The following is a 24,679-nucleotide window of genomic DNA, read 5'->3' on the forward strand; positions in this document are numbered from 1 at the left end:
ATCCAACTCGTCTTATTTGTTCATGAGACGCAGAAAATATTAGATACAGGCTCCCAGGTAGATGCCATTTTCCTTGACTCCCGGAAGGCGTTCGATACAGTTCCGCACTGTCGTCTGATAAAGTAAGAGCCTACGGAATATCAGACCAGCTGTGTGGCTGGATTGAAGATTTTTTAGCAAACAGAACACAACATGTTGTTCTCAATGGAGAGACGTCTACAGACGTTAACGTAACTTCTGGCGTGCTACAGGAGAGTGTTATGGGACCATTGCTTTTCACAATATATATAAATGACCTAGTAGATAGTGTCGGAAGTTCCATACGGCTTTTCGCGGATGCTGCTGTCGTATACAGAGAAGTTGCAGCATTAGAAAATTGCAGCGAAATGCAGGAAGATCTGTAGCGGAGAGACACTTGGTGCAGGGAGTGGCAACATACACAAATGTAATGTATTGCAAATACATAGAAAGAAGGATCCTCTATTGTATGATTATATGATAGCGGAACAAACACTGGTAGCAGTTACTTCTGTAAAGTATCTGGGAGTATGTGTACGGAACGATATGAAGTGGAATGGTCATATAAAATTAATTGTTAGTAAGGCGGGTGCCAGGTTGAGAATCATTGGGAGAGTCCTCAGAAAATGTAGTCCATCAACAAAGGCGGTGGCTTACAAAATACTCGTTAAACCTATACTTGAGTATTGCTCATCACTGTGGGATCCTTACCAGGTCGGGTTGACGCAGGATATACAGAAAATCCAAAGAAGAGCGGCGCGTTTCGTCACAGGGTTATTTGGTAAGCGTGATGGCGTTACGGAGATGTTTAGCAAACTCAAGTGGCCCTCTGCATCGCGGTGTATCTTGCTGTCCAGGTTTCGAGAGGGTGTGTTTCTGTATGAGGTATCCAATACATAGCTTCCCCCTACTTATACCTCCCGAGGAGATCACGAGTGTAAAATTACAGAGATTCGAGCGCACGGAGGCTTTCCGGCAGTCGTTCTTCCCGCGAACCATAAGCGACTGCAACAGGAGAGGAAGGTAATAACAGTGGCACGTAAAGTGCCCTCCGCCACACACCGTTGGGTGGCTTGCGGAGTATAAATGTAGATGTAGATGTAGATGAAAGCACTTCTCAAGTCTGTCATCCTCGCAGAATCGGCGATGTTTACCCCGACCGCACACTACGCCGCCATCGCGCCCCTCCGAAGTCAACAGTCACTCTCTAGACTGGCCGCCAGCGGGCACTTCGCTTCCTCCGGTATCCCCCTCTTTTTTTTCTTGTACCTTTGTCCCGAATCTGCGCAGAGTCGGCACAACGGGTTTGTCAAAGTTAATTTAAATGGTGGACGGATGCCCTTTCTGTACCAGGCCAGGAAGGAATGGATGAAAAATCTTCCAAGTGTCTGCAAATCGTGTAACTCAGGCAAGACTTGGTTTTCTTTTTCTTTTTTTGAGTCACCAGTCTTCTTACTGCTTTGATGCGGCCCGCCACGAATTCCCCTCCTGTGCCAATCTCTTCATCTCAGAGTAGCACTTGCTACGTCCTCAGTTATTTGCTGGATGTATTCCAATCTCTGTCTTCCTCTACAGTTTTTCCCTCTACAGCTCCGTCTAATACCATGGAAGTCGTTCCCTGTTGTCTTAGCAGATGTCGTATCACCCTGTCCCTTCTCCTTATCAGTGTTTTCCACATATTCCTTTCCTCTCCGATTCTGCGCAGAACCTCCTCATTCCTTACCTTATCAGTCCACCTAATTTTCAAACTTCGTCAGTAGCACCATATCTCAGTTGCTTATACTCTCTTCTGTTCCGGTTTTCCCACAGTCAGTGTTTCACTATCATACAATGCTGTGCTCCAAACATACATTCTCAGAAATTTCTTCCTCAAGTTAAGGCCTATGTCTGATACTAGGAGACTTCTCTTGACAATGCTAATCCCCCTTGCTCCTTCCGTCATTGGTTATTTTGCTTCCTAGGTAGTAGAATTCCTTAACTTCATCTACCTCGTGACCATCAATCCTGATGTTAGATTTCTCACCGTTCTCATTTCTGCTACTTCTCATTACTTTCGTCTCTTTTCAATTTACACTCAGTCCATGTTCTGGACTCATTAGACTGTTCATTCCATTCACCAGATCATTTAATTCTTCTTCACTTTCACTCAGGTTAGCAATGTCATCAGCGAATCCAGCCATTGATACCCTCTTACTTGAATTTCAATTCCAGTTTTAATAGTTTCTTTTATTTCCATCTTGCTTCTTCGATGTACAGATTGAACAGCAGGGCCAAAAGACTACATCCCTGTCTTACACCCTTTTTTAATCCGAGCAGTTCGTTCTTGGTCGTTCATTATTATTCCCTCTTGGCTCTTGTACACACTGTATATTACTCGTCCCTCCCAATGGCTTACCCCTGTTTTTCTCAGTATATCGAACATCTTGCACCATTTGACATTGTCGAAAGCTTTTTGCAGATTGACAAATTTTACGAACACGTCTTGAAGATTCTTTACTTGGGTACCAACCCATTATTCATCTAGATGCGTGTGAAAAACAACGTTGAAACAACATCCAGGCTGCACCGACTCTTATAGTGAGTATACCTGGAGGATTCGATCTGGCACCGGTGCCCCTCACCATTCCGTAAGCGGTGCTTTAACACGCATTGTTATCCGGAGGAGGGGGGGGGGGAGAGGGGGGTTCCCTTTTGGAATCTCCATCACTCGGTTGGCACTACATACCCAAATAGACGTCACAGCTAGTAACTACGCACTACTGGTGTTCACCAGTATCTGATGCTAATGGTGACTGAGTTCTTAAGTAGACCACGCAGCGGAGGTCGTAGGTCTCCTGTTCGCAACCCAGAACACAAGCAGTGTACCCAATCTGTCAGCGTGTAGAGTGAATTATGTGTAAAAATAAGAGAAATTGTTCTAAATATTTGCGTAGCGTTTGTTTGAGGCGAAATTTGGGAATCAGATCGATATTAACCTGGTGAGACGAGGGAAACCGCCTAAAACCCACATCCAGCCTGACCGGAACACAGATTCACAGTCGTTAATACGCCGGGCGGATACTTCCCCCGTCCCAGAAGCGGTCGCATTAACACCATCGGCGCCTCGTTGTAACTCTGCCCACGCGGATTACCTAGGTTAGAACGAACCACGAACGTCGTAACTCCATCGAGATAGTGACACCATAACTCACTGCGGTCAGTGAACGAAGGACAGTTTTCAGTTGGATGAACAATTGTCAGTTCAACATGTAAAGATAGCTACTTTCTACAGTATTATTGCTTTGTCCAGTTTGGCTTCTTGAGCATTGTAAATAAAAGTGTGTAAATTGTACCCATTCAACTTGTATGTCTGTGTTTGTAGTTTAAAAGATGTACCATGAATCCAGCTCCTACGACTGCAGACACAACTTGCTCTGGCGAAAAATACGGGATGTAAGGATCAGAGATGTCTGCAGTTGTAGGAGGTGGGTATGTGGATAGCCTTTTAAACAACAAACACTAGATATACAGCTGCATGGGCAGAATTTATACTCATTTACTTAAAATGTTCATAGTCAAGCACGACAAAAGCAAAACAGAAAGTAATTATTTTTCTCTACAGAACTAGTAGTCGATCATCTACCAGAATAATGTCCTTAGTTCACCAATAAGTAGCGCTTGTAAGATGGTGACAGTGGCAGACGTACGGACTTGGCATCTAGATGAGGCTTCGATGGCAGTCTTGCAATGTTCGACGTGACTTCTCCCACAGGGTCTCCGCGTGCGCCGACTTTCGAGGAGGAGCGGATGAACACTAGGGTGAGGGTGCGGCGACCTCTGTTTGTGTATGCAGCACCACCCGTCGATTTCGGAATGAGCGAAGAGTCCACTGCAGGTCCATCTCGAATTCTTGGAGGGGGAAGAGGTAGCGTCGTGGTCGATCATTACAAACATGGCCAACACTGCAGCCTCAGTTCGATGTCTACAAATTTAAAACAAATGCAGCACTAAATCTACAGTACAGCCATTGACTTACAGAATGAAATCTTTCTGCAAACCATCCCCCAGTCTGTCGCTAAGCAGTACCCTCGCTCTATTCTTTCTTCCAGGAGTGCTACTCCTGCAAATTTTCCGGAAGTTTGGAAGGTAAGAGATGAGTTTCTAGCGGAAGTAAAAGTGTGAGGACGGGTCGTGAATCGTGTCTGGGTAGCTCAGCAGGTAGAGCACTTGACCCGAGAATGCGGAAGTCCCAGGTTCGAGTCCCGGTCCACACAACAGCTGTAATCCGCCAGAAAGTCTCAGTCTTTTACTTATTCGGTGTTTTCTACCAACGCAACTGAGTGGTCAGCTCACGTAACGGCCATGCAGAGGATCCGACTTCAGTTACCAGAACGGCTAGCGATTTTTCCTTTGCGAGAGAACTGGAACGGGGTCCACTCAGCTTCTTGATGACAGTTGAGGACCTACTTGAATGAGAAGTAGCGAGTCCAAGGTCTGCGAGCTGACAACGATGGGGAGAGCGATCTGCCGGCGCCGTGGCCCTCCGCACCACATCCGGATGACGCCAATGGCGGAGGATGATGCTGCGACCGGTCGGCACTGAATGATCAGATATCATGGGAGCGCGTTGCTCATCATCAGTGCTTGCTTCCGCGAGTTTACGGGCGGTATCTCAAGGTGGTTGCAGTGTTAAGAACAGTGCTACCAACAAAAGCAACACTAAGATGTCTGCCACGGTCATACAAAACACGTTACATAGGCTCCATTATATGTCAACTGAGAGTCCTCTCGCTCTTGCGTACTCTTTACGGAGAGCCCAACAAAATTGTCACCTGAGTGTAAAATTAATTCGGAGTAAAGTAATAGATTTATAAAATAATCGTCTTATACACCACCATCCAACAGTTATCCAGAGTATTTTACTATTGCGATATTTCTGTTTGGGCGACCAAAAGGTTTCTGGAGACAGAGAATGGCACAGGGACCCAATAACAATACCGCCACGGAACGCCTTTCCAATCCTCTGTAAGGCAAAGAAAAATGAAGGCATTAGGCGATGGACCTTCTAAATGCATGACTCAAATGAACAAGAAGTTCGCAGATTTCAAGAGATATTGGCAAATTACACATTACTCAGCAACATAAAGTTTTAGTAAAGAAAAAAAAAGCTATATGTATGAAACTTCCTGGCAGATTACAACTGTATGCCGGACCGGGACTCGAACTCGGGACCTTTGCCTTTCGGAGCCAAGTGGTGCTCTACCAACCAAGCACGATTCAAGACCCGTCCTCGCACCTCTACTTCAGCCAGTACCTCGTCTCCTGCCTTCCAAACTTTACAGAAGCTCTCCCGCGAGCCTGGGGGAATGTTTCTAGAATGAGATTTTCACTCTGCAGCGGAGTGTGCGCTGATATGAAACTTCCTGCAAGGTTCACAGGAGAGCTTCTGTAAAGTTTGGAAGGTAGGAGACGAGGCACTGGCGGAAGTAGAGCTGTGATGAGGGGTTGTGAGTCGTGCTTGGGTAGCTCAGCTGAAGCCGGCACGGTATCTCAGCGTGTGCGGTCAGAGGGTTAGCAACCCTCTGTAATAAAAAAAAAACCGAGTTAACCGATCAAAGACGAACTATAACGGATGTCTTACGACGTCCGCCCCGAGCACATACAACGAACGAGAAACGAACAAAACGGGAATACAAAAAAAAAAAATAAAAAATAAAAAGAGTTGGTAGAGCACTTACCCGAGAAAGGGAAACGTCCCGAGTTCGAGTCTCGGTCCGGCACAAAGTTTTAGTCTGCCAGGAAGTTTCATATCAGCGCACACCCCGCTGCAGAGGGAAAATCTCATTCTGGAAACTATATGTATGTTATGTAGAGTGAGAAAAATGGCTTTCTGGCATACCAGCGACAGTTGCTATCATCACGAAATGAAAACTCCAAGCTGGCCACTCGTATGTAAGGACACGCCCTGAGCAAAATTTTACGGAACGCTTGTGGAAGAGGTATGCACCCACTGGCACAACACTTTGCTGTTGAGTTTGATGCAACGCACTTCTGTATCTGCTCGGACGGAGCAGCCGCTCATGATTTTGTTATGAATGTGAAGATTCACTAGTTACTGTTGTTATGGTCTTCAGTCCAGAGACTGGTTTGATGCAGCTCTCCATGCTACTCTATCCTGTTAATTCTGAAGTTAGTCTTCGTTTAGCACTATGTACGTAGGGGCAGACGAGTCCGAAACACGTAGATTGCGTGGAGGGCAATGTGTGGGATGTATTGCAGCTTTTAATCAAATTGGTCATATTAGTAATGCCTATGGCACTCAGATACCAAGTTCATATATAATAATCTGACATGCCATCATCATCACTATTATTATCCGTTATTTATCAGCATCATAAATTTAATTATAAAAATAAAAAACTGTTGATTTTGCATAAAAAGGAGATTTTCGAAATATGATCGTTGGATAAAGTCGAGTTACGGACCTAAGCTATAGGATTTGTTAATTTCGATCAAAAATGTCTAAAAATGGCCTACAATTGTATAAAAATGGCTTATTTTGAAAGTTGGGTGAGACACACATTTTCCTGCTACTTACATCCTCCTTTTGAGACGCTGTTCATTTTGTTCAGTTGCTCTTCCAAGCCCTATGCTGACAGAATTAAAATGTCATCGACAAATCTCAATGATTTTATTTCTTCGGCCTGGATTTAAATTCCTACTCCCAATTTTTCTTTGGTTTCCTTTACTGCTTGCTCCTTGCACAATTTGAATTACATTGGCTACAACCCCGTCACACTCCCTTCTCAACCATAGCATGCCTTTCATGCCCCTCGAATCTCCCTCTGTCGTCTGGTTTCTGTAAATCCCCCCCTCTCATGAACCATGGACCTTGCCGTCAGTGGGGTGGCTTGCGGGCCTCAGCGATACAGAGAACCGTGTTCTAGGTGCAACGACAACGGAGGGGTATCTGTTGCGAGGCCAGACAAACTGTGGTTCATGGGCAGGGGCAGCAGTCTTTTCACTAGTTACAGGGGCAACAGTCTGGATGATTAACTGATGTGGCCCTGTAACAACAACCAAAACGGCCTTGCTGCGCTGGTACTGCGAAGCAATGGGCAACTACAGCCGTAATTGTGCCCGAAGGCATGCGGCTCTGCTGTATGGTTGAATGATGATGGCGTCCTCTTGGTTAAAATATTCCGGAAATAAAACAGTCCCCCGTTCGGATCTCCAGGTGGAGACCACTCGAGAGGATGTAGCCATCAGGAGAAACAAAACAGGCGTTCTACAGATCGGAGCGTGGAATGTTAGGTCCCTTAATCGGGCAGGTAGGTTACAAAATTTACAAAAAGGGAAATGGATAGGTTTGTGGCAGGAGGAACAGGACTTCTGGTCAGGTGAATACATGATTATAAATGCAAAACCAAATAGTGGTAAGAGAGAAGTAAGTCTAACAGCAGATCAAAACATAAATGTGAGTAAGCTACCACTAACATCATAGTGAACGCTTCATTGTAGCCAAGGTTGACACAAGCGCAAGTTTATATGCAAAGTAGCTCCGCACATGATGAAGAGATTGAAGAAATGTATGATGAGATAAAAGCAAGTATTCATGTTGTTAAGGGAGACGAAAATTTAATTGTGATGGGGGACTGGAATTCGATTGTAGGAAAAGGAAGAAAAGGAAAAATAGTGGATGAATATGGACTGGGAGAAAGGGACGAAAGAGGCAGCCACTTGGATAATTTTGTACAGTGCACAATTTTATCATCGCTAACACTTCGATTAAGAATCATAAAAGAAGGCTGTATACGTGGAAGACCTGTAGACAGTACAAGGTTTCTGACTCGTATAAAGGTAAGACAAAAATTTCGGAACCAAATTTTAAACTGAAGACATTTGCAGAGGCAGATGCGGATTCTGACCACAATTTGTTGGTTATGAGATGCCTGAAATTTGACCTTCTCGGTACATTCTTGACACTGTGTATCTCGGCATACTGAATTCCCTAACGATTTCTGGACAGGACTGTCCCTTGCTTGTAGCTCCCTCTACCATTCCGCAATCAAAGTTTGTTAATTCCCGTCGTGCAGCCATAATCACGTCGGAATCCTTTTCGCCTGAATCACCAGAGTACAAATGACAGCACCGCCAAAGCACTGCCCTTTTATACCTCGTGTACGTGGTACTCAAAAATTGTTCAAATGGCTCTGAGCACTATGGGACTTAACATCTAAGGTCATCAGTCCCCTAGACTCAGAACTACTTAAACCTAACTAACCTAAGGACATCACAGTTCCTTAAACCTGGAAAACCGCCGTCCGCCGTCTCCTCCTACCGTCCCATCAGCCTTACCTCGGTCTTCAGCAAGGTCCTGGAATCTATCCTCACCCGACGCATCCACCAGCATGTCCGCCAGCATCGCCTCCTTCCCGTTACCCAGTGTGGCTTTCGGCCGTCCTTCTCTTCCGACGACCTTCTCCTTCACCTCACTCATCTCCTTTCCGACCAGCTTAATTCCCGTCGCTCCGCAATCTTCCTCTCCCTGGACCTCGAACGAGCTTATGACCACGTATGGCATTCCGGTCTTCTCTTCAAGCTCCAAACCTTCGCCCTTCCCATTAACTACGTCCGTCTGATCGACTCCTTTCTCTCCCACCGTCCTTCCTACGTCACCATCCATAACACAGATTCCTACACCTTTTTCCCCTCCACTGGTGTGCCCCAAGGCTCCGTCCTCTCCCCCCTTCTGTACCATTTGTACACGGCGGACATGCCGCCGCCGTCACCCCCCGTCCACCTTCTCCAGTTTGCCGATGACACCGCCTTCCTTGCCCTTGCCCCCACCCTGCAGCGCTCCCAACACCTTCTCCAATCCCATCTTGACCGGTTCACCGCTTGGTGCAACCAGTACTTGCTCAAGGTCAATCCCTCCAAAACCTAGGCGATCATTGTAGGCAAAACCACCCCTTCCTTCCGCCTCCTTGATTTCTATCTCACCGTCCTATCGCTCTCACTCCCACCCTTAAGTACCTTGGCGTCACTCTCGACCGTCGCCTCTCCTGGACTCCCCATCTCCGGACGATCCAAGCCAAGGCACGCTCCCGACTCCGTCTCCTCAAGCTCCTTTCCGGCCGTATGTGGGGTCTGGACCCCTCCACCATTCTCCATACTTATAAATCCCTCATCCGCCCTATCCTTTGTTACGCCCATCTGGCCTGGATCTCCGCCCCCCCTACCTTTTATAAATCCCTCCAAATCCTTGAACGCCATGCTCTCCGCCTCGCCTATCGCATCCGTCTCCCCTCCCCCACGCGGATCCTGTACGATCTCATCCACCCACCTCCTCCTTTTCCTTGAAAGGATACGGATCCTGTACACCTCCCGCAAACTCGATCCTCCTCACCCACTTGTCTCACCCATCCTCTCCCACCCCCGCCCGCTGCCGCACCTGTATTCCCACGTCCCACCCGGTATCCATCTCTCCACCCTCCTTACCCTCTCCCAAGGTGGCTTCCGCCAGCTCCCTCTCCCTGATGATGCCCTCCTCCCCTCCATCTACCCCTCCTACCAACTTTCATCCTCCCTCCCTCTTCCTGTTTTTGCTCCTTTGGGCACCCTCCCACCCTTCTCTCCCTCTTCCCTCCCTCCTCCATTTCTCCCCACTCCTCCCCCGGGTTTCCCCTCCCCTGTCCCTCTCCTCTTGCCCCCATCTCCTCAGCCATTGGCATCTTTGTTCTCCCCTCTCCCCCACCTCCCCCTTCTTCCCCTCTTGGCAAGTCGCCGGACTCGCACACGCTAAGTGGACATTCGCGCGCCGGAGATCATCGCCATCAGTGTCTCGTGTGTGCCGTCGTGTTTAGTGTTCAGTGTTCACCGTCACGCTCCATCGTTCACCTGTGCCATCGCCTTCTTCAGTGTTAGTGCGTCGTGACAACAGTTTGTAGTGTGGATTATCGTCGAGTGTGAACGGCTCCGTGTTTGTCTTTATGTGTCTACTGTTTTATTACTCACCGCTATGCAGCTTATGTGTAATCTTTCTGTTGTTTTCTCATTGTCTATTCTCTGGCTGAAGAGCAGCGTAGAATGCTGCTGACAGCCTGCCTGTTGTACAGGTTTTACAATAACAATAAAGAAGGAAAAAAAAGGACATCACACACATCCATGCCCGAGGCAGGATTCGAACCTGCGACTGTAGCAGCAGCGCGGTTCGAGACTGAAGCGCCTAGAACCGCTCGGCCACAGCTGCCGACCTTCGTGGTACCAACGCCATCTGTGCATGTGCTGTCCCACGACTTCTGTGACCTCATTGCCCTCATTGTATTGTGCACTTGCTCACATTACGTCCGCTTGAGTGACAGACAGTACAGTGTGCATTGCTGGCGTTGTGCGCAGTCAACCTGAACACGTTCGCGTTCGGCTCGTCGATGGTGTGGCCGGCGATGGCGCTGCCGCAGCTGCAGTCGGCCGAGGACGGCGTGGTGTCGCAGCCGCTGACGGTCGACGAGGGCTCCTGGGTGTCGTCGCTGCTCGCCGTCGCAGCCGTCGTCTTCACGCCCGTCTTCTCCGCGCTCACCGAGTTCGTCCCTCGCAAGCCGTTCGGCTACCTCACCGTGGCGCCGCTGTTCGTCTCCTGGATCCTCAAGATCGCCTCCACTAACACGGGGTACCTCTACATCGCAAGGTGCGCTCTACTACCGTCTTATCAAATCGGTACTGGACGGGAAAACTTGTAGTCTCACAAGGGGAGGCCACGACACTGGGATCACAGATTTACTTCAAACTCTGCACACCTTTAGTAGGCCATTGAAACAACATAATGTGCAAGGTGGACTTTTCCGGCAATTCCGAGAAAATCGCAAAACAGGGTGTAAGCGTCTATTATGTGGCGTATGTATCCCTGCGTAGGTGCCGGACGGTAGAGTTCATGGTGGTCAGGTGGTTAGCGTTCGAGCTTCGTGAGACGAACTTTATTTTTATTTTATTTATTTAGCGTATGGCATCTACAGAGTAAAATTGCGCAATACTATTACTTAAGATAATAAACGAATTACAAATATGAAATGATAATTAAATGGACACCCTAGCTGCAAACAGGCGTTCATGTACTTCATTAGGGACATGTTGAAAAATGTGTGTCCCGACTGGGACTCGAACCCGGGATCTCCTGCTTACATGGCAGACGCTCTATCCATTTTTTTTTTAATCTCATTTTATTCGCTTTTGTTCGTTGCATCTGCTCGGGGCGGACGTCGTAAGACGTCCAGTGAAGTTCGTTGTTGATCGATTAACTCAGTTTTTTTGTTACAGAGGGCACGTAACCCTCTGACCGAACACGCTGAGCTGCCGTGCCGGCTCTGAGCCACCGACGGCACAGAGGATAGCGCGACTGCAGGGACTTGTCCCTTGCACGCTCCCCGTGAGACCCACAATCCCAACATGTCCACACCACTACATTCGTAGTGAGATGTTTGCCCATCATACTCATTACTCGTGTCCATTTAATTATCATTTCATTTCTAGCAAAGCTGCATGGTCATCTACGGTAACTGTTCTTTCGGGAACAGATACTATCGTCATGTATAATTACAAATATATTATTAAATGATTGATTTCAAACAACAATATGCGAAAGATTAGGGAGACAGCCACTGCAGCTATTACAAGTCCACATCTAAGTAGGCACTGAACAGCACGTGGAGTATCATTCGCCTGGATTTTAGGCGAGTAGTTGGTATATGGTCCAATATTTTTCGGATAGGTATATCTTCAGAGACAGAGGGTCATTAATTTTCTTCAAAAAAATTGTTCAAATGGCTCTGACCATTATGGAACTTAACATCTGAGGTCGTCAGTCCCCTAGAACTTAGAACTACTTAAACCTAACTAACCTAAGGACATCACACACATACATGCCCGAGGTAGGATTCGACCTGCGACCGTAGCGGTCGCGCGGTTCCATACTGAAGCGCCTAGAACGCCTCTGCCACTGCGGCCGGCTAATTTTCTTCCATTCTCGGATAGCTGCTTGTTGCCTTATGAGGGAGGGAGGAGCTGTATTGCAAAGGGCATGAAGCCAGGGAAGTGGAGTTGATTGCAGAGTTACTGAGACAATCCTCATGGTGGTATTAAGCTGGACATATATTTTCTTCGTGTGTGTGCTCTTCTACCAGACTGGAGCGCAGTATTCTGCCGCCGAGTAAACAAGAGATTGTGCTGCGGTGGGTAGGGTGGTAGCTTTAGCTCCCCAGGAGGTTCCAGTCAGCTTTCTTAATATGTTATTTCGATTTTTTTTCTTTTGACTGGTTATTTCTAGGTGTTTTTTATAGGTTATTGACCGGTCCAGAGTGATTCGTAGGTATTTTGGATAGCTGTTGTGCGTCAATCGCTCACTGCAGAATGTTACTTGTAACTCTCATCTTGCCTCATGATTGATGATGATGATGATGATGTGTGTGAAATCTTATGGGACTTAACTGCTAAGCTCATCAGTCCCTAAGATTACACACTACATAACCTAAAGTATCCTAAGGACAAACACACACACCCATGCCCGAGGGAGCACTCGAACCGCCGCCGGGACCAGCCGCACAGTCCATGACTGCAGCGCCTCAGACCGCACGGCTAATCCGGTGCGGTCCTCATGATTGTTCAGGTGGAATACGCTTACATCAGTTTTATTTGAATTTGGGTAGAATCTCCATTTCGTATAATACTGGTTAAGAAGTTGAAAGTCGGTTGACAGACTACCTTCCCCCTCTTCGAATGCCTTGCTCTGAGTGGCTGTTGCAATGTCATCTGCATACCAGAATTTTTGCGATTTAGTTTCTGGCATGTCACTCGTGCATAGGTTGAAGAGAAGGGGAGCCAACACTGATCCCTGTGGGATCCCATTGTTTATTGAGTAGGATTTACTCGTAGATTGACCTACGTTCACTCTGAAGTAGCGATTTTTCAACATGTTTTCCAGAAGCTTAGTTGTGTTGTGGAAAGGGATCGCTATTTCAGCTTGAGTCCGTCGAACCAAATGGTATCATAGGCCGCCGAGAGGTCCACGAAAGCCACACAGGTTTTTTGGGCCCTTTGAAAGCCTGACTTAATTTATGAGGTTAAGGCAAGGACTTGTTCACAGTCTCGTGAGACGAACTTTTATGAGGCGACGGTTCGTCTCCAGCTCAGTTTTAATTTTTGATCTATATTTTTTTATCAGAGGTTGGAAATACCGTTTCAATTGTAAGGTTCCTCTTATTTAAAACATGACCGGTTTCGGGCTCTAATATGCCCATCATCAGGTGTTTATAACTTCATGCGGTGACCCCGAGCGCCGCGGTGGACAAGTACAGGACGCAGTGTATCACCAGCTCTGCGCTCGCTGGGGATGCACCAAGTCCTGTACTTGTCCACCGCAGCGCTCGGGGTCACCGCATGAAGTTATAAACGCCTGATGATGGGCATATTAGAGACCGAAACCGGTCGTGCTCTAAATAAAAAGAACCTTACTACTGAATCGGTATTTTCTACCTCTGCTATAATGCTCAGTTGCGGATGTTCCTCCGACAGGATTGTTTGCTGTATTTTTTTTATTACTGGTCATATCAATTTATATGGCATTTGAGAGATAATAGAATTTTTAAAAAAAGCACGTATATTTGCATGAAGTTTTAGTGAATTTCATATTATTTGCCAACTTACTATTTTTAATTAAATTTAATTATTAGAACAAAGAAATTTATAACTATCGACAAGTAAATGGACATATTTGGTTTTCTTGAAAACGTATCCCTGTCGTCATTTGTGAAATGCCTTACCCATGCAATCTGGTAAGGTGCCCGAAACTACTTTGCGCCTCGACGCTTGGAGCTGCAGACACAGAGGTAGGCCGCATTTGGCAGTTAGTCTGCGTGACGGTGAAACGTTGCTAATGTAGCAAGGACGAATAGCGTAGGTGAAAATTTTTTGAACATCACAGAATTTACACTTGCGCTACAAAAATGTAGGTTTCGGCGGAAGTGGAACCGTTGTCCCAACCACGTTCATCTTACGAAGCTCGAACGCTAATCACTTCTTTTTTTTAATTTTTTTAAGGACCTTCCTGGCGCCCAAAGGGAGGAGTGGGGGCAACGTGGGCAGGGGTCGCAACCCAAGGCCTAGCCCACCACGTCCCGTTCCCACCCTCCGGGAACCAAAGAAAGTGTAGGGGACGTGGAGGTACAATGGACATCACTGGTTTATTTATTTATATTTATTTACTTTTTTAGAAAAATTAACAGGAGGTGGGCGCAGCAAGACCTCAGACCCATTGAGACTATCGACGTATAGTTTTTCCGCCCAGAACATTCCGATGACCAGAGAATATATCGGTTCTAAGTGTGGAAGAGGCGGGGATCAACTCTTCATGGCAAGAAAACACCTGCTCTGGAGTGGGTTAAGGAAGACACCTCAAAGGAAACTGGAGAAAAACAGCTTGACCACCATCAACTCTAACTTCCAGTACCCCTACGCACAGATACGTCAGTTACATAGCACAAGCGTAAAAGTTCACTTGCGATTTACCAGAGTAGTGCACCTCACCACTTGGACATTATGTTGTTTTAATGGGCTACTAAAGGTCCCCAAAGTTTGAAGTAAATCTGCGATCCCAGATCTTCACGACCCTTTGTCAGTAATTGTTTACGAGGTATTTCATATTATCGTTGATACTTGCTGTAGAATTTTCAATGAAACATCATCAACTTGACTTCAAATCTTAAGAAGAGAAAAGCACAGTAGCAAGGTATTAGCCCCCTCAGTCCATGCTGCTTGAAAATTTCGGCCAAGATTCTGACAGTATGCAGTTATGACCTTTTGAATCTATAGCTTCTAAACTTCGCGCACATCTGTTTATTACTCGCTTCAATTCACTGCAGTCGCTTCGTGCGCGAGTGCGAAATACAGCGTGGTTATAATTAAACTACATTAAATGTATTCGCACATGCGAATATGGACAACCACCAGCTGTATAATGGGATGACGACAATGAAAATTAGTGCCGGATCGGTACTCGAACCCAGGTTTCCCGATTATCGCAAGCGGTCGCCTTACATGTTGAAGACACTCGCCACAGCACTCCTCGAACATCCGACAAGAAGTGCCGAGTAGACTTGGCCACTGTTTCTATGTTTCGATACAGTGTACCGATACGTGGAACTGTTTCAGTGTTTCGGAACGACTGTGGTTCACTGTTTCGAAACAGTGGTGTTTAATTCCGCCCCTGTCTCGGGTAACCGGACCAGATTCGATCTCGAGCCAGACACAGAAACTGTATCGTTGTTTCAAAATAAGGCTGTTTCAGTCCACCTCCGCTTGGAACGGACTAATTGTATCGAAACAGTGATGTTTCATTCCGCGCTGTGTCGGACGAGATTCGGGCTCGGCATAGGTACTGAAACAGAACGTACCACTTCGTGAAACACTTTCAAGAGTGACGAAATCTTTTTGACAAGCAATAGCATGAAGCTTAAGATATGCGAAAATAAAGCTTCGTTTCTATCTGACTGTCCTATTCTGAAATGGCGTAACATCTGCTTTATAAACACTAACCAAACAATAAAACAACGCATACTATTCACATTCAAAATAATAAATATATGAAAATCACTCAGTTAAATTACACTTTTTTTTACAACATACGTTTCTCTGGTCATGTACAGTAATCATATTAAGAAACGCAAGTAGGCCTACAACATTTTGAATAAAAAAAAGCGTAAAGTGACAGTTATTAGACATATACAGAAATTTGATGTAGGTATAATTGCAAGCAATCTGTTTGACGTATCACTGATAGTGTAATGGTGAACGGGAAGGGCTGGGAAGCATAGTGAATTTATAGTAACGGTTCGAAACACCTTAAAAGACAAAATTTTTCTGTTATATTTTGTTATTTATTCGAATTATTTGGCGTTATTTGTGAGTCTATAGTCACTGTGCCTATTATCCACAATGATTCCCTTTGTGTGCATGGAAATTAGCAGGATGGGTATATTACCCATACTAACGGAATGTGGGAATCCCAGTTGCATATCCGTTGTTTCTGCAGTTGGCTCCCACCTCCAGTTCCGTCCGTGGTGGTTCTTCTGTCTTCAGCTATGGCTGTCCTCAGCGAATTGAAAAGTATGAAAGACACACGACACGAAAGCAGCGCATTTGCTTCAGGAAATTCTAAACTGCCAAGACGCCTAAGTGATAGTTTCATACTTTCTGCGATATGATCAGCGCTCTCGCACCTCATTTATGTTTATATTGACATACTTATACAGTAGACATTCAAGATGATAAAATGTGTAGGTTTATTAGATAACAAAACACAAACTGTTTCACTGTTTCGAACATTACATTGTACTGTTTCATTTGTTTCGAAACAGTTATGTGTTTCAGTTTGCCCATCTCTAGTGCCGAGCCTGCGGGCCATTAGAGTCAGCCCTCGGTCAAACTCACGACAGATGGCGCGCCCGCCCCATTCTACACAAGGACAGCACGCTCACTAATACTAGATGAACCGTGAGTGTGTATGACTAGCAGTCATCCCACGCCAGGTGACTCTACCATCCCTGGACGGTTTTATGACGATAATAGGTCCGTGGTCATAACGTTCTGGCCGATCAGAGTATGTGTGCGTGAGGTTTACACATTACGCACTCTTTTCGCACAAAACAACGAAACAACGCGTTCTCAAACAAGCTTTCAGAACACGATCGCGAGATGTCTTCTCCTCCTTCATAATCTTCCCTGGTCCGCCTGCAATATCCCGCGAATAGGATTGTGCTGGTTGCCAGTCCGCTGATCTGTACCGGGTGACTGTAACTAAAGTGCAGCTACTCACAGAGATACAGTGTGGGCTGAAATATCGTATGGCAGCGAAACTTGGCACATATTCTGATCATCGAATGCGTTAATGCGGAACCGACTTACACTGGAAAAAGATTAGTTCCGAATTTGGCCACCAAAACAAATCTGTCACTGTGAATGCAAGAAAGACGCGTAGAAATGTTTTCGAATGTAATGGATTAGGAATGGGACGTGGGCAGAAAAAGAACAAACAAGTGAGAAAGGCATAATGTTGACTTTATTATTAACCGCCCGAGGGCTATAAAAAAAAAAGTGACCCTCAACTACGTACCCTCTGACTCAGAGTTGAAATATTAAAAGTGTTGGCTGGTTTCGTTATTTAGGGACTGGAATACGTGGTTGCCGTATTACAAGCCAAATACTGCTGAGTCTATAGTATACAATACGAGTATACGCTTGAATCGAATGGTTGAAGGTTCCTATCACTCGGCAATTGCGAATTTTGAATGTTACATAGAAATTTATAAATGAAAGATTGCAATTAAATAAAATCTGCAGGTACTATTTTAACGACTTTAAATGATGAGTGCGATACCAGAAGTACCTTTAAGAATGCCGTTTATTATTGCAAAACACTTATCGCTGTCAATGGTCCAGCAATTAAAAAAATAAAGTTGAATAACATGGAAATAATAGGTTCCTACTTCACATAATTAGTTATTAGCAACAACATAGCTTGCGAGATATTCACTTCTAAACGCATACTACGTCTTCACTGCAGAAGACACGAAAATCTCACAAGTGCGCAAGTCGGCACTACGAAATATTTCTGTCTCCCGTGAACACGCGCTAACTCTCAGCACTCTCCAAGTACTTCCTGCAATCGTTCATCGCGCCTTCTCGTCCAGCACTTCCCTTCCATACTCTCTCCATTGACTTCGGTAGTCGCCTAGTGTAATAACGAGTGCTGTGATTGGCTAGAGCGCTCCCGCCATGTCTCCAAGCCAACGTACACTCACAAACATATTGAAACACATACGAAATACTGTATTTGCATTTAAATAACTTAAAATTAAATAAATATCCCTACGGCTGGACCATAAACACGCTTTAACACACATTATTAAATACACAAACAAATTAAATAAACATATATCAAAGGAACAGAAACAAAAGTAGGCCAGTAGCCTGATGTCTCTGTACATTCTAAAACACCGGAAAAATTTGACCAATTTCTTCATTAATAGTATATATCGGATATAAACACAGACATAGATGAATAAATACATTTATAAGCATGCTGCTACCGTTTTTTCGTGTAACTGTGGAGTACTTAAGGCCTGACACGATCAACAGTGATCGGCCACTTTGACCTCCAGTAACTCATGTACTATTCAAGTTGCATGCCTGTAATTCATACCAATTTAGGTTCATACTACAAGACACGTCGATCGACAAAATCGGATGAACCGTTTAGATTTTGGAAATTCGTTACTGGGTGTTACCTGTATAATATAATTCTGATTACACCATCAGAATCGTCGTGCAAATAATGGTAATGTACATGTTTCTTTGTAAAGTATCATGATTCCTCTGGCTATTATTAATTTCTACATGAACTGTGAAATGCTGCCATTATGGTTTCACAAAGTCCGCCATCTTTGGCACTCCCAGCATATAAATCTCCTTCATCGACACAAAGCCCATTCCTCGACACAGCGTCAACATGGAATTCGCAGCCACGCGGTCAGCCCGGACCACACGCTGGGGCTAACCCTCTTGCTCCGGCTAATGTTCGGCACCACGCAGTTGCTGGCGAGAACCAGCTTGCCGAGCGGCCCGTGCTGCCACGCCAATTCCAAACTTAGAATATTTTCAAGGCCACACAACTCGCCCATTACCTCACACACCACTTGCGCAATTTGTTCAATATGAGTACCAAAGATGTCTACGAGATGCTGTACAGTGCCAGATTTGCAACTGATGACCAAAACTGGAACTAATTTTTTTCCTGCGTAAGTCAGTTTCACGCATCAGCGTATCTACCAAGCTTCGCTTCAATACTGTAATTACAGCCCACACTCGACTTCCGTCAGTAACTACACTTTATTTGTAACCACCCGGTACATGTGCGTGAGAGCGACATTATGTACGCTTTTCGCATAAAACAACGCAACAACGTGCTCACGAACAAGATTTCAAAACAGGTTCATTAGACGTGTCCCTCACCATTAACACCCCGCGAATAGGAGTGCTGAGCTATCACTCCGTCTTCAGTGCCTGGCCCTTGGACAGGCCGAGCGAGTCGCAGCGAATGACAAGTTTAAAAGCTGGACGTCAGGAGGTCATTACATCACAATTAAGGCCCAAAATTTCTCACAAGATCGAGTTCTCGTGTTGATATCTTACTTGCGAGCTTTTCTCTTTAAATTACGAGGTGAAGTTGGTGATACTGTAAGATATTTTAAGACTTCAGTAGGGGTCACCTCTTAGTATATGCATGAAGTAGCTAGAGCTCCGTTTGAGTGTCGCATGTACAACCCACTACGCAGCGATGGTTGAAAGCAATGTAATACTTCTGGAATCATTGAAACCATTAAAACAAGCGTTTTCATTAAGTTACCGTACAGCGAGTATGTAGCTGTAAAGTTTTATGTGATATCGAAGCAACTGTGGCAAAATATCAAAACCAACACTAGAGATGGACCCCTGTTTCTGCAACTGTACTGTGTAAACATCTGCTGCGTCAGCAGTCTTGGTTTTTCACTTAACCGACAGGCAATATTAGATAACTGTTCAGACTTTCGTGACCTCTTGTTGACAAAATGCCTATTGGCTTCTGTCTCGGGTTCTTCGGCCGACGTTTGTTTGATGATTTTTCTCACCTATTGCCAGCACGATTGACTGTTGGATCATGGGCTGAGAGGGGAAGCTTTGACAATCCCAGCCATATGCGCTGGTGAAACGCCAGAAAACATCAAACAAACGCCGGCCGAAGAACCCGAGACAGAAGCCAATAGGCAGTTTGTCAATATTATATGATTCACTGAATTAGCTACAAAAATACACTCCTTTGTATGAATTACGGAAATATAGGGGTTATGCTTATTTTTATATTTCTAAATTGTCATTACATTCATTCATACCCTCTGAGCAATCCTGTGACAGGGATATATAATTACAAAGATCATACGTCGTACATATCCACAAAAATCATACATATCTCTGTATTTGAATACGCTTGCCTATACCAGTTTCTTTGGCGCTTCGGTATATATAAGCTGATATGGGCATCCGTATTCAAATACAGAGATATGTAAACAGGCAGAATACGGCAACGCCTATATAAGACAAGGGTCTGGCGCAGTTGTTAGGTCGGTTACTGCTGCTACAACGGCTGGTTATCAAGGTTTAAGTGAATTTGAACGTGTTGTTACAGTCGGCGCACGAACCATGGGACACAACATCTCCGAGGTTGCATGAAATGGGGACTTTCCCGTACGAGCATTTCACGAGTGTACCGTGAATATCAGGAATCCGGTAAAATATCAAATCTCCGACATCCCTGCGGGTGGAAAAAGATTCTGGAAGAACGGGACCAACGACGACTAAAGAGAATCGTTCAGTGTGACATAAGTGCAACCCTTCCGCAAATTGCTGCAGATATCAATGCTGGGCCATCACCAAGTGTCAGCTTGCGAACCATTCAACGAAACATCATCGACTGGGCTTTCGGAACCAAAGGCCCTCTCGTGTACCCTTTGATGACTGCACGACGCAAAGCTTTACGCCTCGCCCCGGCGCGTCAATACCGACATTGGACTGTTGATGACTGGAAACATGTTGGCTGGTCGGACGAGTCTCGTTTCAAATTGTATCGGGCGAATGGACATGTTCGGGTATGGAGACAACATCATGAATCAATGGACCCTGCATGTGAGCAGCGGACTGTTCAAGTTGGTGGAGGCTCTGTAATGGTGTGGGGTGTATGCAGTTGGAGTGATATGGGACTCCTGGTACGTCTAGATACGACTGTGACTGGTGACACATGTGTAAGGATCCTGTCTCATCATGTGCATCAATTCATGTCCACTGTGCATTCCGACGGACTCGGTCAAATCCAGCAGGACAATGCGACACCCCACACGTGCAGAATTGCTACAGAGTGTCTTTAGGAACACAATTCTCAGTTTAAACACTTCCGCTGGCCACGAAACTCCCCAGACGATGAAGTTTGGATTGTGGGGCTCTCAACTGCGCGGTTATCAGCGCCCGTACAAATTCCCAACCTTTGTTCATCCAATCTCGCCACTTTCATGATGAAATGATGAGGACAACATAACCACCCACTCATCTCGAGGCAGGTGAAAATCCATGATCCCGCCGGGAATCGAACCCGAGACCTCGTGCTCGGGAAGCGAGAACGCGACCGCAAGACCACGAGCTGCGGACCAAATTACCCAGACATGAACATTATTGAGCATACCTGGGATGCCTTGCAACGCTCTGTTCAGAAGGGATCTCAACCCCCTCGTACGCTTACGGATTTATCCACATCACTGCAGGATTCATGGTGTCAATTCCGTCCAACATTACTTCAGACATTAGTCGAGTCCATGCTACGTCGTGTTGCGACACCTCTGCGTGCTCGCGGGGGCCCTACAAGATATTAGGCAGGTGTACCAGCTTATTTGACTCTTCAGTGTAATTAATTTTTTACTCATGTTTAACATTCAAGTTCTTCACGCTCGCTGAGCAAGCACACTGATTTGCACAGTGGATAATGCTGACGCATTCCCTAAATTGTGACCCCTAGTGAATCGTCAATGCTTACTAATGTTCAGTGTTTTGGGGGTGGACAAAATTTATGGAAACATCAAAAACACAACAGATTAGTATGTCTAAAACGGCGCAGGGAGACCGTTGTCACTCAAAACAGCTTCCAGCCGTCTCGGAATGGTTAAATACGGGTGCTGTATGATTTTCAACGGAATCTTTGTACTATTTTTCCTGCAAAGCAGTATCAAGTTCAGGTAACGGTGATGGGCGTCGATAGCGATCCCGTAATCTTCTCTCCAAAGTAGACCACAGAGGCTCAATAATATTGAGATTTGGTGACTTTGGGGGGCGGGGGAGATACGACAATTCCTCCTCGAGCCCACAAAACCAGTCCTGGACGACGTGAGCTGCGTAGCAGGGCCGCACAACAACACCTTGGGGAACAAACATTGTGCTAGGGGATTCTGATCAGCAGAGATGGTGTTATAACCCTTGACAATAATGGGACCTTCTACGGGACGGGGGGGGGGGGGGGAGAGGGGGAAATTGATTACAACGACATGGCAACCCAAATGATAAACGAACACTTGCCATGTTTCACTCATCTGACATAAACTCGGTCAGAAGTTGGAAACAGCGTGCAACAAGATTCGTCCGACCAAATGACTTTCTTTCATCGCTGCGCAGTCCAGGTTTTATGCCTTCGGCACCATATTTTCCTGTTACGGGCATTTGCATCACTGTGAGTGTTGTTGTTGTTGTTGTTGTTGTTGTGGTCTTCAGTCCTGAGACTGGTTTGATGCAGCTCTCCATGCTACTCCATCCTGTGCAAGCTTCTTCATCTCCCAGTACCTACTACAACCTACATCCTTCTGAATCTGCTTAGTGTATTCATCTCTTCGTCTCCCTCTACGATTTTTACCCTCCACGCTGCCCTCCAATACTAAATTGGTGATCCCTTGATGCCTCAGAACATGTCCTACCAACCGATCCCTTCTTCTGGTCAAGTTGTGCCACAAACTTCTCTTCTTCCCAATCCTGTTCAATACTTCCTCATTAGTTATGTGATCTACCCATCTAATCTTCAGCATTCTTCTGAAGCACCACATTTCGAAAGCTTCTATTCTCTTCTTGCCTAAACTATTTATCGTCCATGTTTCACTTCCATACATGGCTACACTCCATACAAATACTTTCAGAAATGACTTCCTGACACTTAAATCTATACTCGATGTTAACAAATTTCTCTTCTTCAGAAACGCTTTCCTTGCCATTGGCAGTCTACATTTTATATCCTCTCTACTTCGACCATCATCAGTTATTTTGCTCCCCAAATAGCAAAACTCATTTACTACTTTAAGTGTCTCATTTCCTAATATAATTCCCTCAGCATCACCCGACTTAATTCGACTACATTCCATTATCCTCGTTTTGCCTTTGTTGATGTTCATCTTATATCCTCCTTTCAAGACACTGTCCATTCCATTCAACTGCTCTTCCAAGTCCTTTGCTGTCTCTGACAGAATTACAATGTCATCGGCGAACCTCAAAGTTTTTATTTCTTCTCCATGGATTTTAATACCTACTCCGAATTTTTCTTTTGTTTACTTTACTGCTTGCTCAATATACAGATTGAATAACATCGGGGAGATGCTACAACCCTGTCTTACTCTCTTCCCAACCACTGCTTCCCTTTCATGTCCTTCGACTCTCATAACTGCCATCTGGTTTCTGTACAAATTGTAAATAGCCTTTCGCCCCCTGTATTTTACCCTTTCCACCTTTAGAATTTGAAAGAGAGTGTTCCAGTCAACATTGTCAAAAGCTTTCTCTAAGTCTAAAAATGCTAGAAACGTAGGTTTGCCTTTCCTTAATCTTTCTTCTAAGATAAGTCGTAAGGTCAGTATTGCCTCACGTGTTCCAGTGTTTCTACGGAATCCAAACTGTGGGTAGTTTCTGAAATTCGAGTTTTCCCCTAAAGTCCTTGCTGACGGAGCTCCATTCGTGTTATTTTGGCTGCTGACAGTGTTTGTGAGTCCGACATTCAGTTCTGCAGCGACGTTTGCAGCTGTTGTCCTCTTATTTTCCGTCACAATCCTCTTCAATGACCGTCTGTCACTATCACTCAACACATACTTTCTTCCGCGCTGTGACTTAGCGTATGCTGTTTTTCTGATTTCCTGGTATGCGGTATAAATCTTCAATATGGTGCCTCTTGAACACCAAACGCTTCGGCCACCTGTATTTCGGAAGCACATCTCATACAGAAAAAAGAAGGCTCGTGATAATGCCCTGTAGACAAGGCGATAATCGACCGACCGCCGTGTGATCCTCAGCATTCGTCATTGGATGCGATATGAAGCGTTACGTGGTCAGCACACCGTACTCCCGGCCGTTGTCGTCGTTTCGACGTTGGAGCAGCTAACTCAAAATCAGGAAGCTCCTCAGTTCTCATCACGAGACTGAGTGCATCCTGTCCAGTTCTCTCACAAAGAAAAAAATCCCTGGTAGTCCTAGGAATCGTATCCGTGTCCCCCGCATAAGTGTCTGTCGCATTGACCGTCGGCTACGGAGGTAGAGACCCATAATACGAGCACCAACAGCTTACCCACGTTCGAATTCACTTAACTGCGATGTATTGCACTCACAAGTACACAGAACACTATTCCGACCTGCCGTTCGTGGTCAAATACAACAGTGCAATCTGCAGTCTTGGCTAGTACCTTCATTTATGATCAAGAATGCATTTCTCGCGGTGATTCCATAATTTTGACCAAGAGCTGTACCTAACTAAGTGAACGGGAACGTGTAAATGAAACAGATAAAACGTAGTAAAAAAATTTAGTTCAAGCATTCATCCTACAGAAATACGAAAACACCATTACTAAAAGCTTTGATGGACAGATGAGGGGGGCGGGGAGGCATAGGAAAACGTACTGGGCTCTACACTGTAACGTGGTTGAACATTAAATTACGTGCGTTATTTGTCACAGGATAACATGGAGGGAACCTTACTCTTAAGATCGGTACACTCAAACACAGGCTGGTCTGAAGACCAACTGTGGGAAAACCCTCT

The 24,679-nt window shown here is 45.4% G+C and overlaps 1 protein-coding gene across 1 annotated transcript in view; it reads left to right on the plus strand.

The window, feature by feature from the left end:
- The window catches only part of LOC126092866 (facilitated trehalose transporter Tret1-like), a 63,453-nt gene that overhangs the window by 536 nt on the left and 38,238 nt on the right, over positions 1-24,679 (plus strand). Inside the window, exon 2 of the mRNA XM_049908597.1 lies at positions 10,396-10,684. Within this exon, the coding sequence (XP_049764554.1) occupies positions 10,396-10,684 (289 nt within the window). The remainder of the gene's footprint in view (positions 1-10,395; positions 10,685-24,679) is intronic.

This window comes from Schistocerca cancellata, chromosome 7 (genome assembly GCF_023864275.1).
Source record: "Schistocerca cancellata isolate TAMUIC-IGC-003103 chromosome 7, iqSchCanc2.1, whole genome shotgun sequence".
Lineage (NCBI taxonomy): Eukaryota > Metazoa > Arthropoda > Insecta > Orthoptera > Acrididae > Schistocerca > Schistocerca cancellata.